A 15,590-nucleotide genomic window follows, 5' to 3' on the forward strand; every position below is an offset into this window, starting at 1 on the left:
TAACTCGCAGCAAGCGGCTCATAAATCATTCAAACTAACTCGTGGAAGGCAACTGTTTGCACAGCCAATCCAATCCCCCCAGTCTCTGCCTCAACTCCCTGGAATTTCTTGAGATTGGATTGTTACATTGACTTTTTGAAATGCAAATCAAATGCAGACCACAGATGCATAGCCAATAAATGCAAATAGACATGCCTGCATAGGCTCCTATGTACATATACATATATTGAGAAAATCACATATTCAAAATGCTCCCACCTAACGCCCTTCTATCATCGATTCTCGGTTAGTCATACAGGTCATACTGGATGTTTGCGTTTAACTTTTTACATTAACTGTCATTTGGTTTATTTCTCAATTTACAAAATGCAACAAAACAATTGGATTTGACGTGATGCAGGCCAAGCGTGGAGGAGAGTGCCGTCAACTGATGTCCTGTGTGTTTGCTCGCTATCCTGGCTACATTTTACATACAGTGCAGTGGAAGGAACTTAACTAACTTACTGCGGTTGCAACCGTTTCTCGGGCTCTTTAATTTTGTTGTCGTGTGTGCTACACTAGAACTAAGCTTTGTTGCTGCGGTTTTCCGTACACTTGGTGTTTGCTTAGTTTGCTTTTGTTTCAGTTGACGCTGCTTGACGCTGTGGCTTCACATTGCTTTCATTTCGTTTCGTTTTGTTTCAGTTTCATTTTCATTTTGTTTGCTTGGTGTTAGTTTGTATCGTAAATTTATTTATGCAATTTTATCTCAATTTCATTAATCTGTATTGTTTGCCTTTTAGTTCTTGTTTTGCCTGGTTTTTACATACACATATTTTGTTTACAATTTTCTACTACACTTAATCGGCGTCCGCGCGCATACCCCGCACCTCGCCCACCTGCCGCGCCTTGTCCAGCTCCTCCTTGGTCTGGTCCTCGATGGCGCGGATGTCCTCCATTGTTAGACCGTACCAGCGATCGGTTGAACAGAAAACTTGGCTAAAGTGGAAAAAGATTAAGATGTTAACAGAAGGTTTTATAGTTTTGTTTAAAAGTTAAGCCTAATCAGTTTAATCAGTTTTGTTTAAAATGCATAGATTCTCAAGACATCTATCCTAATATAATACACATTGTGCTGTTAACAATATAAAATGTTGAATTGAACTTTCCTTACTTAGACACTTAAACAATTTAAATCATCATTTTTACAAAAAAAAATGTTTCTAATTTGACTAGCGCTCTTGAAGAAATAAATTTTTAAAGCTCTGATTTTTAAACAAAAATATATCTAAGAATGTACGTGCAACAGCATCAGGGTATATAGATATATCATCAGTTATAAGTACTGATAATTTTTTTTAAAATGTATAAAGTTATATTTTTCAATAAGAAATGAAACCTTCTGTTTTTTTTCAGTTAAGAATTATTCTAAAAACTCCTTTATAGACAATTACCGATGGAAGTTTGTGAAAAGGCGACGCTCCGACTTCTGTATAAAATTCTCTACTCTTGTTTGCAGGCCGAACCATTTGAACTCGCACGTGACCAGCTTGTAGCAGGTCATGACAGGATCCACTCGCTTTTTCCAGTCGGCTCCCACCAGGGGACCGCGACCCGTTTTCTTTGACTGGTAGCTGAAAGGATAGTCGAATCGTGAATGCGGCACTCAATGGGCAGGGCTCGATTATTACTTACGTGGTTGGATCCTCATCGGGCTTGTAGTCCGCAGGCAGGACCGGATCGTTGGCAATGTCAATGTGCACCACCTCCCGCACTTTCAGCTTATCCGGCGTCAGCTCGTGCACCTGTTAAAGCAAGAACCGGGGCAAACTTTATTACAACTACTCAGCCTGAGCGTACAAAATGAAACAATGAAAGCGTTTACTACATAGAGACATGCACATGGATCGATGGCGGATCAGAACTACAAAGCTGAACAGAGCAGACAGCAAATAAGGCACAAAATAAACGAAACTCACGTTCTCGATAGTGCCAATGTCATTTTCAATGTGGTTCGAGTATACGTCTATTTTAAAGTTCTTATTCATATACCCAGGATTCTTAACCGAAAACCGAACGATTACAAAACCAAACCAAAACAAAGCCAAACAAATAAAGTTGTGGAATTTTGTCAAAATCATATTGCAGGTTGATCGAATGTGGTTAGTCGCGGTTAGTTAGTATTCACAATCAAATGCATGGATGAGATGAGGTGATGTTGTGGAGAGAAAAGAAGAGAACAAAAGTTAGTTAGATCATGCAGTGGATCCTTGACTTACATTTTCTGAATCGCCCGCATCGCCGACGTGCAGCGTGTCGATGATTATTTTGAAAGCATCTTTCATGAATTTGGGGTTCTAGAAGTGCAACATAATCAGAGTTATCAGATTGGCTCACGCAGATTCTTATCGAAATCCGAAAAAATACTATTTTTGGTTTTCCAGCCCCCCATCTAATTATTGCACTTATTTAATGCTCCCTCATTTACCGTGATAATCGTTCGACAATATGGATAGGCATTCCATGCCTCTTCGTGGATCTCCAATGAGCCTTTGGGTGCCAATAGTCTAATGTAGGCTGGAACTTTTGATTGCAGATGATAGATCTTATATGTATATTGACCGGAATTGTATTTGCCACCTGCAGGGAGAACGGGAAATTAAATGTCCAACCGGAGTTATCAATTATGAATCGCAGAAAGCTTACCCAGCAGGGGGAAGTCTTGGAAGGGTTCGTTCTTTAACACCTCGATGCCCTCGCCGCCTCCCGTGTTTTCCTTTGACGCCTCGGCCACCGAGAATAATTGTGCAACTTGATACTGTGGAGTAGAAAAGGGGAGATGGGATGTTACTTCCTGCTAAGCAGCGGGCTTTTCCACCAGTTAACTACTCGCTTACCTCTTCCACAGTCAATGGCAAAGTCACACGGCTGCAAAGAGAAAAAAAAACAATGACTGTGTCAGCGAATGTATGCATAAAGGCTACACGATTTTAATTAAGTTTAATATAACCATTTTAATTAAATACCAGGCCCGTGCACAAAAAGCTGTTGATACCCTCAACTCCCCGCCGAGAACACGGGTACATCGGATTCACTGGGAGTGGGAAATATGAAAAAATCAACAATAAGCCATGAAATTCAATTAACAACAACCTTTTTTAATTCCACTTTAAAATGAACGATATTCAGATAACTTTTCAGTACTAATTTAACTCGATTTTGCAGTTTGTCATTTGCCAACAAACGTGGAAACCGCTCAGAAACAACAAAAGTCAGTTAACACATTGAAATAGTTTATTTGTTGACCGCATCCGCTTTAATTGAGAGCATACTTCGCTTACATTCCATTGCTTTATTGTTCAACTCGATAAATTACTTCACTAGATAACTACGTAATAACTTTGTTAAGTTGAGGCCAATAACTTGAGAGATACATTTATTTTACCAAATTGATTGGTTCACTTGGAGTTCAAAGATGTATTGTAAATATTTGCCTCAAACTTTCACAATTACAAGCCCTTCACGCTGATTTTACATTGTCTGTGCAAAGTGCTCAATCCCTAAAGTATGCAACCACAACCTTTAGGCTACTTGTGAGAATGACCATCCACAACTCTGTCTACAGCCAAGCAATCGAAGTCAATTGATTCTTGTTGAGATTAGATTGGAATTAGTGGGTTGATTTAAAGGAAAATCATATCAGCTAACTGAATGGCAAAAAGTTTCTTCCACTAGACAATTTCAATGATATATTTTTAATTAAAATCTTACATACATAAGTGGGCGTGGCATTGGCAAAAATCGCATAACAAAACTGCTGGCAACATGAAAGTTTCCCAAGCCTTTTCTGATTTTTTTTTGCATGCATATGAGTATGAGCACCCAGCCGCCCACTTCCGGGCCGAACACTCATCCTCTTATTAACACATAAAAAGGTCAACTGGCAGCGGAAGAGTTGGAAAGAGGGGGTGGGGAGCTGCAGGATATGTCCTGGGTCCCCATATAATTATGCCAGCCTTGAAACTTGTTCGCATCGCTTGACTTTTGTTGCGGTTTTGGCGGCTACCATTTAATTGCAAAAATTTTACAAGCCTCTGTCAAAGGATAACGCCAACGAAGAAAAAATGCTCTTTGGGAATATAATAAAAAAAATGTATTTAATATGAATAAGCATAATATTAATTGTTTTTATTTTTGAAAAAAAAAAAAAACATTCAGTTTTCTACAGTCAAGAAAAACATATACAAGTTTAAAGCTTTTTTAAAACCCCTAAACAATTTATTTTTAATAAACTTGGTATCACTAACGTTAAACGTAGAAAATGTTGAATTTTTAAATAAATATAAATTTTTGTATATCTTTCGAATGGTTCTCTTTAAGTTTAAAAATACCAAAACTGTGTTGACTTTTAATAAATGTTTATTAAAATGATTGGTGTTTCTTCTTGCGCTCTGGGAATTTACCACGTTCATTTTAAAGGTACAAAATATAGCTACAAACTGTAATCCAAGGAAAGTCAACAGTCAACGGCTTGGCAAATGAAATATTTCCCTGCGAATAAAGGCTAAATTGCTCCCCCGGTGCGAGGGAAACCTTGGCTTCCTTGCACTCACAAGGTGCGAACTAGAGCTCCTTGGCCATAAAGAACCTGAACCTCGTGCTGGCCCGGCTTTATGGCCTGCCATCCGTTGTCGCTTGCTCACATCACATAATGTATAATACACAAATGCCAAACAATGCGACACAAGAAAACACGACACGACTCGAGAACAATCAAAGTGGCGGGAGAAAGTAAGGGGGAATTTCGGTGCTTTGTTTGCTGGGTGTCTTGCAGACGAAATTAACCTTTTGGCCCACTGTTGACACTCGTAATGATGTGTTTCCTAATTGCCAGTCGACTTGAGCAACTGGTAGGCGTGGCAGTGGGACCTAGTCTTTAACGCAGCCCACTCAAAAGTTGGCAAACTACGCGCCGCATCCTGAAAAGGTTAAAGTTCGCAGAGCAGAGCTTTATAGGGAGAGGGGATAATGCCTCTTCCATGTTTAACTTTCGCCCGAGTTCATCTGAGGGATTTCCCCAAATGATTTAGGAGTTTGTGCGTGTCGGGGGAAGGGGCACCGAAAATTTAGAACTATAAAGGGGCTTAGGGCATTTGCGGCGTTTAAATGTTAATGAAGTTATCTGGAACTTTACTTAACCATTGCATACTCAAAACGAGGGAATTCGGTTCTTAATAACTTGAGAGATACATTTATTTTACCAAATTGATTGGTTCACTTGGAGTTCAAAGATGTATTGTAAATATTTGCCTCAAACTTTCACAATTACAAGCCCTTCACGCTGATTTTACATTGTCTGTGCAAAGTGCTCAATCCCTAAAGTATGCAACCACAACCTTTAGGCTACTTGTGAGAATGACCATCCACAACTCTGTCTACAGCCAAGCAATCGAAGTCAATTGATTCTTGTTGAGATTAGATTGGAATTAGTGGGTTGATTTAAAGGAAAATCATATCAGCTAATTGAATGGCAAAAAGTTTCTTCCACTAGACAATTTCAATGATATATTTTTAATTAAAATCTTACATACATAAGTGGGCGTGGCATTGGCAAAAATCGCATAACAAAACTGCTGGCAACATGAAAGTTTCCCAAGCCTTTTCTGATTTTTTTTTTGCATGCATATGAGTATGAGCACCCAGCCGCCCACTTCCGGGCCGAACACTCATCCTCTTATTAACACAAAAAAAGGTCAACTGGCAGCGGAAGAGTTGGAAAGAGGGGGTGGGGAGCTGCAGGATATGTCCTGGGTCCCCATATAATTATGCCAGCCTTGAAACTTGTTCGCATCGCTTGACTTTTTGTTGCGGTTTTGGCGGCTACCATTTAATTGCAAAAATTTTACAAGCCTCTGTCAAAGGATAACGCCAACGAAGAAAAAATGCTCTTTGGGAATATAATAAAAAAAAATGTATTTAATATGAATAAGCATAATATTAATTTTTTTTATTTTTGAAAAAAAAAAAAAACATTCAGTTTTCTACAGTCAAGAAAAACATATACAAGTTTAAAGCTTTTTTAAAACCCCTAAACAATTTATTTTTAATAAACTTGGTATCACTAACGTTAAACGTAGAAAATGTTGAATTTTTAAATAAATATAAATTTTTGTATATCTTTCGAATGGTTCTCTTTAAGTTTAAAAATACCAAAACTGTGTTGACTTTTAATAAATGTTTATTAAAATGATTGGTGTTTCTTCTTGCGCTCTGGGAATTTACCACGTTCATTTTAAAGGTACAAAATATAGCTACAAACTGTAATCCAAGGAAAGTCAACAGTCAACGGCTTGGCAAATGAAATATTTCCCTGCGAATAAAGGCTAAATTGCTCCCCCGGTGCGAGGGAAACCTTGGCTTCCTTGCACTCACAAGGTGCGAACTAGAGCTCCTTGGCCATAAAGAACCTGAACCTCGTGCTGGCCCGGCTTTATGGCCTGCCATCCGTTGTCGCTTGCTCACATCACATAATGTATAATACACAAATGCCAAACAATGCGACACAAGAAAACACGACACGACTCGAGAACAATCAAAGTGGCGGGAGAAAGTAAGGGGGAATTTCGGTGCTTTGTTTGCTGGGTGTCTTGCAGACGAAATTAACCTTTTGGCCCACTGTTGACACTCGTAATGATGTGTTTCCTAATTGCCAGTCGACTTGAGCAACTGGTAGGCGTGGCAGTGGGACCTAGTCTTTAACGCAGCCCACTCAAAAGTTGGCAAACTACGCGCCGCATCTGAAAAGGTTAAAGTTCGCAGAGCAGAGCTTTATAGGGAGAGGGAATAATGCCCCTTCCATGTTTAACTTTCGCCCGAGTTCATCTGAGGGATTTCCCCAAATGATTTAGGAGTTTGTGCGTGTCGGGGGAAGGGGCACCGAAAATTTAGAACTATAAAGGGGCTTAGGGCATTTGCGGCGTTTAAATGTTAATGAAGTTATCTGGAACTTCACTTAACCATTGCATACTCAAAACGAGGGAATTCGGTTCTTAAAGTTAAAATTCAACGGGGTGTAACTAAGACTTCAGCTTAGGGTAATTGATTAAACATTCATTTAACACAGAATTCATAACGCAAGGTATTTATGTTTTGAATTTGGCCAATCCACTGAAAGTCAAGTATTGTCTTATTGTCAACTATGTAGATTTGTTTGTTAAAACACTACCAAGATAAATGAATTCAATCATTTTTAACAGTTTTCTTTGTTCAACGACATTATCAAATCTTTCGTTTATGCATACAGTATAACTATTCTTTTCAACAAATTTCCACGCAGCATTTGTCGTTTAATCAAATTAGATTGCAAAACTTTTGCACAAATAATTGCCCATAAAAAATTATTCTGCTGCCTTCACCTACCAAACTTTTTCTCTTCGCCAACAAAAAGGCATATTACTGGGAAATGCTAACAAAACTCGTAAAATCTCAAATCCCAAAAAAAAGAAAAATCATTAGAAGACAAACCGATGGCGGAACCCAAAGCGGAAAACAGAACGTGTTTGTGTGACAAAAGTTCGGTCTCAATAAGTTTAGTTTATGTAAGTAAACACATACATTTCCAAGAAGTGAGGGTGAAACTAAATAGTCGAATCAACATCTAACTGGGTCGAATATCCCAATGCGAAAGATCAAAAGATATAGTCGTGTGTTTGTGAAGGTTTTCTATGAATCACAGCACAACGAGAGCAATAAAGAAATTATGCAAAAACGAAAACAGAAACATAAAAGAAATCGCCTCACATGGGTGGAGGGGTTAAGAGGGGGCGGAGGTTGGTAGGAGAGTCAGGGAAAACAAAACAACAAACAACATCAGGCGTGTATTGAAGAACTCTTGATGAGGCAAAAGTTGCCGAAAGAAACACTCGGGAGACCCCTCAATTCAACCCTCTTTTGTGGCCATGAACAGGCGAAATTTGTTTGCTCTTCTTGGCATAATTGAAAATGGAAAGTGATTGTGTGGTGGTGTCGCATCTGTAAGTGGGCGTGTGTGTGGGCCAAGGGAAAGCACTCGGCCAAGGCTCTTATGGTGGCCATTATTGAGGGCCACCCACTGGCCAATGCCGCAATTGGAGTCCAAAGCCAAGTAATAATTAATTTACCCGCAGTAAAGATGTCACAGAGCGATTGCCCGTCGGCTCAATCAATAACAAAGCAACGCGTTATTCAGAGCACTTTGTTTAATGTTGCTTTTGAACCTATGACTACTAAACAAATCTGTACTTCTACCACGAACTTTACATTTTTAGGAACATAAGAAGTCCGTTAAAGATTCAATATCTTTATTTAATTTCAAGGTCATTTTATTTATATTTTATAGATAGCTTACCATTTATTTAATTTTTATTTCTAGCAAATAAACGTTTTAAACTTGCAATTCAACCATGATATCTGCAATTACAATATATTTTCAAAGCGGAGCCCTAAATTAGCTAAGAGCAGTCAGTCATGAAATTTAAATACTTTGTACCATTTGTGATCTATTTTTTTAGCTTAACCCCAAATATGATTGTGGCATACTCCTCTTCTATCGGTGCTCATTTAAGCTGGCGGTTAACAGCAGTCACACTCAATTGCTAGCCATTTTCGAAACAACTATAACTTTACACACTCGAGGCATGTAATGAGTACAAACAGTACCACATTGCGAAGTAAAACTATGACACAAACCAAAAACCAAACGCTGCGTGTTATCTTATCGCAGTACATAAAAAAACACAAATGGCGGAACTAAATTGGAGCTCGTGCCATTTTCAAATTGATTGTGGATTGGACGAGAGGGGTGCGAGGATGGCTGTATCTGATGGATACATATGTGGTATACCAAGTGAGCAAATCAGTTGGGGCAGTAAAAGCCACGCTAGGGTTAGTTTATGTCGAGTACCATCGAGGACTGACATTGAAAACAAGCTCTTGCTGTCATAGATTATAGTTGAGAAGTACGAAAGTTAAAAGGCATTACACTTTGTAACTGTTATAATGAGAAATTAATGCTAATATAAGGAAATACCTGAGACTGTTTAAAAGTTTACAGTTAATACGAAAAACGGGTCCAAAATAATTAGTTGTACAATTCGAATTCGAGGGTAAACTACATGGGTAGACTAAAAATACGTTTTAAAAATCATATAAACGAAGAGAACATACATACGAATCACTAACAAATGGTATTAAATCGGAAATGAAATAAAACTTATAAAATAATTTAAAATATTTTTTTTAACATGGCCTATATATAAAAATTCGATTTTAAAAGAATAATTACTGATTTAATAGCACTTATATTATCAAAATGAATGGCTTGATTATAATCTGACAGAATTAACTGCACATTTGTCCACAATCAATTGTGGTTCTAAATCAAGAACTACTAATGCCAAAAATAAAGTGCAGCACTTAAACCATTATTGTGCATAAAAAAACAAAATATCAGATGAAACATTTAAAATGTGGCCTTGTTTTTTTTTTTTTTTTAACTGCCTTTGATCCGTTTTCCTACTTTGCCCCGTGGCCTTTTAAAATTGTTTATCAACCTGGAGCAGCCTGCCTCGGCACGCGTTGGCTTTATTTCCACCTTTATTTTTCATTTAATGATGGTGTTGAAATTTTCATTGCCAAATGGTTTACACTTCAACAGCCGGCAGACGAAAAAATGTGAAAATCTGGAGGGAAAAAACATTTTGCACTGCAAATGCTAAAAGCTTCGTGTGGGGACTACGACATCGAAAACAATTAAAGATTAATGCACCACATGAAGATAGCGTCTGTCAGCTTATGGGTTTTTTAATATATGGCATTTCGTTTAAGACTCTTACAAAAACCTTTTTTTCCATTAACTACTCCTCGTTCTCTTCAAAAAAAAAAAATATGTCGATACATGTTCAATGTTGTTTAATTTATAATGACAAAATTCACATTAAGTCCATTATTGTTAAAAGTTAAAATAAATTTTTTGATTAAACTGAGTATGGCTCATTACAATGAACTAATAAATCTTTTTATTATAATAACAATTGGAGACTTAATTGAACTTACACAGCCCATATTGTTTAATGAAGAATAAGCTTTCTAATGCTACAATTCTACGAAGCTTAAATAAGTTTATGGATCATTAAAACAATACTTTAAAACTTTAAGCCAACAAATAGTTTCGCATTGAACAAGAATTAAAAGCCTTACAAACCAATCAATCAATTATCAGTTATAGGCTCTCTTTATAGTTAATAGAAGTTCAATTATCAGATTGTTGTGAAAGATTGTGTAAGAGCGGCAATTCGAATTTAAAAAAAAAAACTAAATAATAAGAAAGCGTAGATTTACAACGTCTGATTGAGTATACTTTCTCAATCCTATGTGCAATCTGCTTTGATTTTCCCTGTTTTTTTGTCAGCTGCCAAAGTCAAAATCAATTATAATCCGGGCCATTTGAATTCAGCCTTTTGGCAATTTCCGTTAATAAATTAAAAGTATCACTGCCAAAAGAGGAAGCAAAAATGAGAAGGAGAAAAACGTGAGAAATTTGCAAATGAGAAGAATATCGTGTTGTAGTTTTTCCACCGAAAAGGATTCCAGCTTACAGCAAGTGACTCAACTTAATGGGGTTTACGCAACGACCTTATCGCACTTAACAACTTGTTTGATTAAATCGCATCGCCAAATGCCGAAAAAGAGAGTTATGGGAAAAAAAGAGAGGCGCAAAAGAGAGTGACTCACGGAAAAGGCATAATCGACAACGTGGCGACGCTGAGCGACCGAAAACCATTACCTTATTTTTTTTTAACAAATTTTTGTATGATGACTCAAAGGAGTTGCTAAACTAATTAGCAGTGCGAATTCATATAAGAAATAAGATGGATTACGTAGCTCCAAATCCAACTTAGAACTCATTACGTCATCTCCACAGCTGCAAAATACCTGAGATAGAAAGTAAGGGAGGAGAGAGGGGAGCGTGGAGAAGGGGGCGGCAGGGGGCTGATAAGAAACACAATATTTTGTTGTTGCTGCGGAAAATGCCCGCAAACTAAAATACAGCAAAAACAATTCGAATAAGAGAGATAGAGAGACAAACGACACGCGACATAGACAGAACGAGAGAGAGGGAGAGTAGGAGAGAGCGAATGTCATGAGAGAGCATAAAATCGATTTGTCACAAATCATTTGCGGCTTGCACAGTTTTTTAGGCATTTTAAATAACAAATTTAAATAAATAGAAAAAATGTTATTTTAGCATACTCACAATTCCTTGATCTGCATCTTTGCCAATTATTATCCGGTATTTTCCTGCTTGATTCGCTGCGAGAGAGTGAAGAATACAGAATTAGATTTAAATGCGATTTTGCTGGCGAATTTTAGCTGACTAGTGATTTTATTATTTCCAAATGTAAATGCACTTGCACTCGAGACGCTTAACCTTCACACGCACTTTCTATATTTAATTTATATATCTGTTACAACCACTGAGGTGTTTGCTTCGCTGCCAAATGGCTGCACTTGGACTTTTTGTTTATGTTTATGCTTCTGTTTGACTAAATTAGCGGCGCTTAATCTGCCAACTTTAATTACTAATGCTTTTTTTCTCCAATTGTCGGCAAAAGCACGAGTCATACGCACATACACACACACACACACTTGCGGGCGGACTTTTAATGGCAATTTTGCAATTTGCCGCTGATTTATTACTCAAATGATGACGTACAACTGGGGACTGGGATAAGCCTATTCTCGGGATCGCTTCGCGCTTGCAAATCGGTGGCAGTATTATATTAGTAATGAGTTTTTTGTTGTTTAGTTACTGCGTGTCGGATCGGAGCTGAAGTTCGATGTTCATGCAAAATACTTCGATTCCGATAGGCCGAGTATCGATTTTGCCGAGGCCCTATCGTGAGTGCTGCGGTCACACTTAGAGGTGGGCGCCGTCAGTTTGAAATCATCGATATCAGCAACATTTAGTCCAGGGCTGGTCGGTTGCCAAAATTTATAAGGGGACCTCAAGTTGTTGGAAAATTTTTAATTTAATGAAGATTGATATAAACATTTTTAGACTTTAATGACTAAAAAATGTTAACACATTTATTGTTATTTGATGGTATACCACTTAATTATCGCCAATACACTACATTTTAATATTTGATATTAACATTTTGTACACACAAATTATTTATTTCTATCTATTTTTTTCTGGGTGATAATTTAAATTCATAAGTATACAGACATACAAAAAAAAAACCAAATTTTGAATAGTTATGTGTTGAGTTGAAAGAAAATAGAGAGCTAAGTTTTTAAAGTTTATTATTCAAATTTTATTATGTAAATCGAAGGACATTTTGTTCGTAGTATCATTGAACTAAAAATAACAAGTTGAATTTTCAAAAAATATTACAAATGGTCAAAGCTATAATTCCGCTCCCGAAGGTATTTTTTTTGTTGTTTGAAGGGGCTTGCTGAGAACATTCATCAAGACAAACCGCTTAACTTAAATCAAAAAAATACAAAAACTATTGAAGAACAATTTTTTCTAGGTTATGCATAACATTTGTATATAATTTTGACAATTTACAGGTTCATTCGTTTAGATAAAGAAATTATCATGTACTTATTAATTTTTTAATCACGAAGTCCAAAAAAAATGTTCACTTTCCACTGAGTTTAGTTTTGGTACCCTGTTCAAATGGTAAACGAATAAATTCAAGTAACAGTTTGTTTAAGGATATATTAAAATTCAATTTAGCTGGGAGGCTCCGTGAGGGGCTCGGCTTCAGGTTTTTCCCGCAGCTTTTCATTCGGGGACGGCTCTAGTTCGGGAGACAGAGGCATATCCAATCCACCGAGGCGATCTTCGGGATTATCTGGTGGCGGAGGATTGTTCACTAGAGCAGGAACTATATTGGGACCGACGGTGGTGGTCGTCTGGAGCTGATCGATAGCCTCCTTCTTGGCGGTCTCCACGCGCATTTGCATACCGAACTTGATTTGGCCCTTGCCCTGGAACTTATCGTCGATGGGAATATTGCGCGCCCATACCTTGCAGCAGACGAATATGTCCTTATTTGGGGGCATGTTGTTCAGCTGGATGGCCAGCACGCGCTGCACACCAGTCATCTTCTCGGAGGCCTCGTAGAAGGGTCCCGGGAAGAAGATGAGCTCGGTGCCGCCGGCCTTGGAGGCGTCGCAGGTCATCCAGATCTTCGGGCTGCCGCCGTACTTTCGCACGGTGTCGTCGAGACCGACGGGCACCTCCTTGGGCAGGTCGTCCGGAGTGTCGTAGGTCTCCGGCTGGAAGCCAATCACCTTGTTCAGCTTGATGAAGACGGTGGGCTTCCTCGAACCGTAGCCCCACATCGTGTCCCGATTTGCCTCGCTGAAGAAGTCGATGGCATTGTCGTTCAGCTTGTTTAGAAACTCGTCGATTTTGTCGGCGATCGGATAGACATCGGACACTATGTGCGTGTACCAGGCGAGCACGGATGCGTTGGTTGGCGCCACCGACAGTCCTGGCGGACCCTTCAGCCAGCGGGGCCGGTTCGGGTCGATGATCGCCAGCAGGAATATGCCAACCCAAAAGAACACTATGAGGAGTATCAAGGTGTACAGGAACAGATAGAAGAGCGTGATCCTCGTCCAGGCCCAGGCGGTGCGTCCAAACAGCTTGTGCTCGTCTATGTCGAATATCCGCTTCGACCACGGCAGATCCTTCTTGCGGCGTTTCTCCTGCTCCCTGCGAGACTGCTTGACCAGCTTGTACTCCCCCGAGGCCACCATCACATCTTCGGGCATCCTGGCGGTAGTTTTAGCTCAGTTTTGGTTCAACAACGGCTCGATTGCAAAATATTCCAAAATGTAAGTAAGGCAAAGTTAGTTTTGCTCCATATAAATCAAATTTTTATAATCGTATCTCGCAGTCTACTGTATATGTTTATTCGGTTAATATCGACTTTTTATGATAGGAACACAACCATAGGGCTTATTGGGTTGTGTGCTGTGTGAAACTTAATTCATTTTCACATTGATCAAAATCAAACGACTATATTATATAGCTCCAAAAAAAAACAATCGGAATACCTACAAAAAAAAAATGAAAACAAATTTTAACTTCTCCAATTTACTATTTTTCTGTAATTCTTTTGGATATAGAGATGGTTTAGTAATTCAGAATTACACTTTTAATTTTATCAAAATCGGAAAACGATATCATATAGCTGCCATAGAAACGATCGAACAATTGAAGTGAAATTCATCATATATGGTATAGCTATAGCTCCAAAGGTTTTTAATGGGTGCTCATATAATTCGCAATTTAGATGGTAAAGATTTCATTGATCGTCGATTTATTTGTATTTTTGCATGCAAAGATGGCATTTGATTGTCTTTATACAATCTACACAGTTAAATAAATCAAATTAAATATTCTTAAGATCAAGTGAGACATTTATAAGGGCAACAGGCCTCAGTCGTACCACTCGTCCAGTAACAATGGTGTGGTGGACTGCAAGGGCGCCGTCAGTCGCAACATCAGTCTGGCCGTGCCCATATAGAGTGGGATGTTTTTGGCCCACACCTGGCAGCGAACTACGATGTCCCTGTTGGGCGGTATGTTGCTGAACTGGACCCCGATGAGGCGCCTCAGGCTGGGATCCTCAAAGTAAGTGCCGCCCTCGTCCTCCGAGGAGTCGTTCAGAAAGACATTGCCCTTGGTGAACAAGGCTTCCGCATCGAAGTAGCGATCCGGCACATAGTCGATCTTAACATCCAGTCCATCTTCCTTCTTCACCTGGCAGGTCACCCAGATGCGATTTACTCGCGCCTCCATGCCCAGATCCACCACGTAGTCGTACAGTTCATCGGGAGCATCCTCGGGCAGGGTCATGGCGTCATTGTAGGTGATTGCCTCAAAGTCCAGCGCCTGGGTGAGCTTCATCAGGACGCAGGGCTTACCGGTGGCGTAGCCCCAGCTGTCGTCCAGGTTGCAGGCCAACATGCGTTTGGGCCCCTCAAGGCCATACCCTTCCACGATGCGCGACAGCTGCCGCCGAATGGCTCCCAGCTCCTTCTCGTTGTGTATGCTCCACACTATTTGCTTCTGGTCGCCCACATACTTTCCGGGCTGGATGCACAACCCGGGAAACTTGCTAAATCCGGGCCTATCCGGCGGTATGTTGAATGCCATCACCAGCACGGCCATTCCGCCCGTGAAGGCCGCCAGCAGCACGCAGAAGACGATGAAGTAGGCCACCAGCTTGGTGATGCGGCACATGGTGACCTCGAGCGGCGGGTTGCTGGTGCGAATGGAGCGCCTGAAGAGATACTCCTCCACCCGTCGATCCCGCCGGCGACGAAGGCGTCCCACTTCGTAGGGTCCTGAGTACACAATCGCTTCGTTCGGCATGTACAATTAAATGAGTGCCCTAAATTATAACATTCGAAATTATGAAAGATTTTGTGAGGTAAGGTGGCTCGGTCTTTGGGTTTTTTTTTGGTAAAAAAGGCACTATTTTTAATAGGTGAATTCGAAATATTATTTAATTTTGAAAAACCTAATCTTAGCATTTGAAAAAATG

General features: G+C 39.4%; 3 protein-coding genes across 5 annotated transcripts; all 3 read right to left on the bottom strand.

Annotated features, from left to right (window-relative positions):
• Window positions 1-317: 317 nt before the first annotated feature.
• LOC128252019 (phosphatidylinositol transfer protein beta isoform) lies at window positions 318-11,895 on the bottom strand. Of its 3 annotated transcripts, none has more exons than XM_052979380.1 (9): window positions 11,732-11,895; window positions 11,273-11,328; window positions 2,877-2,907; window positions 2,686-2,797; window positions 2,468-2,619; window positions 1,959-2,039; window positions 1,675-1,784; window positions 1,434-1,613; window positions 318-978 (listed from the first exon to the last, which is right to left on the bottom strand). In XM_052979380.1, the coding sequence occupies exons 2-9, from the start codon at window positions 11,287-11,289 to the stop codon at window positions 840-842; spliced, it is 822 nt and encodes a 273-aa protein (XP_052835340.1). In that variant the 5' UTR covers window positions 11,290-11,328; window positions 11,732-11,895; the 3' UTR covers window positions 318-839. The 3 variants fall into 3 exon arrangements, with proteins under 3 accessions (XP_052835340.1, XP_052835342.1, XP_052835341.1); XM_052979382.1 differs by lacking the exon at window positions 1,959-2,039 and adding an exon at window positions 2,259-2,336 and having other exon boundaries at window positions 11,732-11,892; XM_052979381.1 differs by lacking the exon at window positions 11,732-11,895 and adding an exon at window positions 11,459-11,592.
• Window positions 11,896-12,604: 709 nt separating this feature from the next.
• LOC128252017 (sodium/potassium-transporting ATPase subunit beta-1) lies at window positions 12,605-14,004 on the bottom strand. Its single transcript, XM_052979377.1, has one exon. It carries the CDS (start codon window positions 13,807-13,809, stop codon window positions 12,760-12,762), a length of 1,050 nt encoding a protein of 349 aa, XP_052835337.1. The 5' UTR covers window positions 13,810-14,004; the 3' UTR covers window positions 12,605-12,759.
• Window positions 14,005-14,350: 346 nt separating this feature from the next.
• On the bottom strand, window positions 14,351-15,557 carry LOC128252018 (sodium/potassium-transporting ATPase subunit beta-1). The gene has a single exon (XM_052979378.1). The coding sequence runs from the start codon at window positions 15,416-15,418 to the stop codon at window positions 14,480-14,482; it is 939 nt and encodes a 312-aa protein (XP_052835338.1). The 5' UTR covers window positions 15,419-15,557; the 3' UTR covers window positions 14,351-14,479.
• Window positions 15,558-15,590: the final 33 nt, after the last annotated feature.

This window comes from Drosophila gunungcola, chromosome 3R (genome assembly GCF_025200985.1).
Source record: "Drosophila gunungcola strain Sukarami chromosome 3R, Dgunungcola_SK_2, whole genome shotgun sequence".
Classification (NCBI taxonomy): Eukaryota; Metazoa; Arthropoda; class Insecta; order Diptera; family Drosophilidae; genus Drosophila; species Drosophila gunungcola.